The 2651-nt window shown below is 43.6% G+C and overlaps 1 protein-coding gene across 1 annotated transcript; it reads left to right on the top strand.

Annotated features, from left to right (window-relative positions):
- The first annotated feature begins 1303 nt into the window (after window positions 1-1303).
- On the top strand, window positions 1304-1708 carry LOC150075138 (uncharacterized). The gene has a single exon (XM_090388376.1). It carries the CDS (start codon window positions 1304-1306, stop codon window positions 1706-1708), a length of 405 nt encoding a protein of 134 aa, XP_090244502.1.
- The last annotated feature ends 943 nt before the right edge of the window (window positions 1709-2651 follow it).

Here is a 2651-nt window from a genome sequence, read left to right as displayed (position 1 = left end):
GATTGCTCTGCAAACATCAAGCAAACAGTGCATTTTATAAGGCTGTGAGTCAGAGGACAACTGCCCCTCTCAGTTCTGCTCTGAGCCACAGCACTTCCATTAGCTTGATCATGGCGTACCTACCTGTATTGCACTTTCGTCACTGCTCACCAGTGAAGAAAATACCATACATATAGGTCCACCACATCGTGATCTACGACAGTTAGTATCATGTGGTTTTAAAGACAAGAGGGAGACCAAGAATTTGTAATTACGCTACTTCTGTCCATTCAATGAACCATCCTGTATAATACCGCAGTAACATGTACGTCTTCGAATCCCCTCAAAGCTGGAAGTAATTTTCATTTACATTTTTTTTTTTTTTTTTTTTTTTGCACGGTGGCCGAATTAGCTGGTAGCATGGCTCCAATTCTCTCGGTTCGCCTATTTTGTCCATAAAGTGGATAAACCGACCAAAAACTAGATACATTTTACAGATACCTCTGATCATGCATTGCAATATATTGAGCTTCGGATCGAACAATTCCTAATAAATAAATTTTCTGATTGTACTTGGAATCATAGAAAGAGAGCTGCTTGATGGTCAAGCTGGTTTCCGCAAAGGAGGAGGCACTCGTGATCACATCGCAAACATCCGTTGTATCATGGAAAAAGCCCATGAATTTCAGAAATATGCTTCATCGACTATATCAAAGCATTTGATTGTATTGAACACGAAAAATTGTGGAATGCTTTGGTAGAATTGGGGTTACCGGCACACTTGATTGAACTAATAAGATCATTGTACTCCAACTATGAAGCAACTGTCAGAACAACATTTGGAGATACAAACTAGTTTGAAATCGAAAAAAAGGTGTGCGACAGGGCTGTATCTTATCCCCATTTATATTTAATTTGCATATTGAATCAGTTAAGACGAAATTGAACTTGGAGTCAAAAATTGGAGTGAAAATTGGCGGCAGAAACATCAATAATTTAAGATTTGCAGATGATACAACTCTGCTAGCAGAAACTGAAGATCTAACACAATTGATTTAAATGGTTGAAGATGAGTGAAAAAGCGGGACTACAGCATAACATCAAGAAAACAAAATGCATGACAACAGCCGGGACAGGAGAAGTTAAAAATTACAATGAAGATGTCGAATCTGTTCAGGAATTCATCTTTCTTAGATCTAAGTTCCACCGAGGCAGAGGATCTGGCTCTGAAATTAAAAGAAGAATTTCACTTGGACACAGCGCAATAATGAGCATGGAATAGATCTGGGAAGACAAAGACGTCAGCCTTACAACGAAGATCAGAATGGTTAATGCCACAGTGTTTCCCATAACAACTTACGGGTGTGAAAGCTGGACAATGAAAAAAGCAGACAGAAGAACTATTGAAGTTTTTGAGCTTTGGTGCTGGAGAAAGCTGCTTCGCATTCCATGGATAGCGAAAGTTACGAACAGAGAGGTCTTGAATCGCATCAAGTCAGAAACATCATCGGAAGACAAGATCACCAAGCTAAGATGGATCTATTTCAGTCACGTAATGCGATTTAATTCTTTGGAAAAATCGATAATGCTAGGAAAGGTCAGTGGAACAAGAGGAGGTCGGCAAAGAACGCGCTGGCTCGACACCATCAAGAGCGATTCTAGCATGTGCATAAAGGAATTGAAAGATGAAGCTGTTGAAGACTTCCAGTCTTCAACAGCTCTCCCATAAAGTCTCCGAAAGTCAGCTGCAACTGAACGGATGAAAACAACAACTCAAGGACCGACGTATAAGATCATAGCAGTTCACAAGATAAAAGAACATCACCGTATTTTACAGTCACATGGTTTGAGCCATCGTTAACTGAAACGCATGTACTATTGTTCCCTCGTTTGGTCACTCGGCCACTAATATGAAAACGTTAGTTTTCCCACTCAATATATACACCGATGAGCCAAAACATTATGACCAGCGAGTCGTTATGCAAATCGAAGCATCCGCAGGTGAACTATGACGCGTGCGCGGACATGGGACACGGTATAAAAAACAGCTGATACTGAGCTCCGTTAATCATTGTTACTCTTGCTCTTCAGATGGGAAAGGCAGCGGACTTAAGCGAGTTTGACAAAGGCCAAATTGTAATGACCGGACGACTGGATCAGAGCATATTCGAAACGGCACGGCTGGTGGGCTGCCTAAGGTCAGCCGTGGTTAGTACCTGCCAAAAGTGGTCCGAGGAGGGGAAACCCACGAACTGCCGGCGAGGTGTTGGAGACTATGGCTCATCAATGCGCGAGGTGAGAGAAGGCTCTCCAGGATGATATGTGGCAACAGAAGGGCGATTATGGCGCGACTCGCCGGTAATTGGAATGCTGGTGACGGGAATAATGTGTCACAACACACAATACATCGAACCCTGCTAAAAATGGGGCTGCGTAGCCGCAAGCCGCTCCGAGTGTCAATGCTAACCACGGTTCACCGACGACAGCGCCTACAATGGGCACGCGAGAATTGAAACTGGACTTTGAGTCATTGGAAGAAGGTCGTCTGGTCGGATGAATCACGTTTCCTGTTGCACCATGTGGACGGCCGGGTGAAGTGATGGCGCCCGGATGCACCGTGGGACGAAAACAAGCCGGTGGCGGCGGTGTCATGCTTTGGGCGATGTTCTGCT

The sequence above is a fragment of the Mastigoproctus giganteus genome, chromosome 14 (genome assembly GCF_048544385.1).
Source record: "Mastigoproctus giganteus isolate SK-2022 chromosome 14, ASM4854438v1, whole genome shotgun sequence".
In the NCBI taxonomy this organism is placed as follows: domain Eukaryota; kingdom Metazoa; phylum Arthropoda; class Arachnida; order Uropygi; family Thelyphonidae; genus Mastigoproctus; species Mastigoproctus giganteus.
This window is presented reverse-complemented; position numbering and strand designations above follow the sequence as displayed.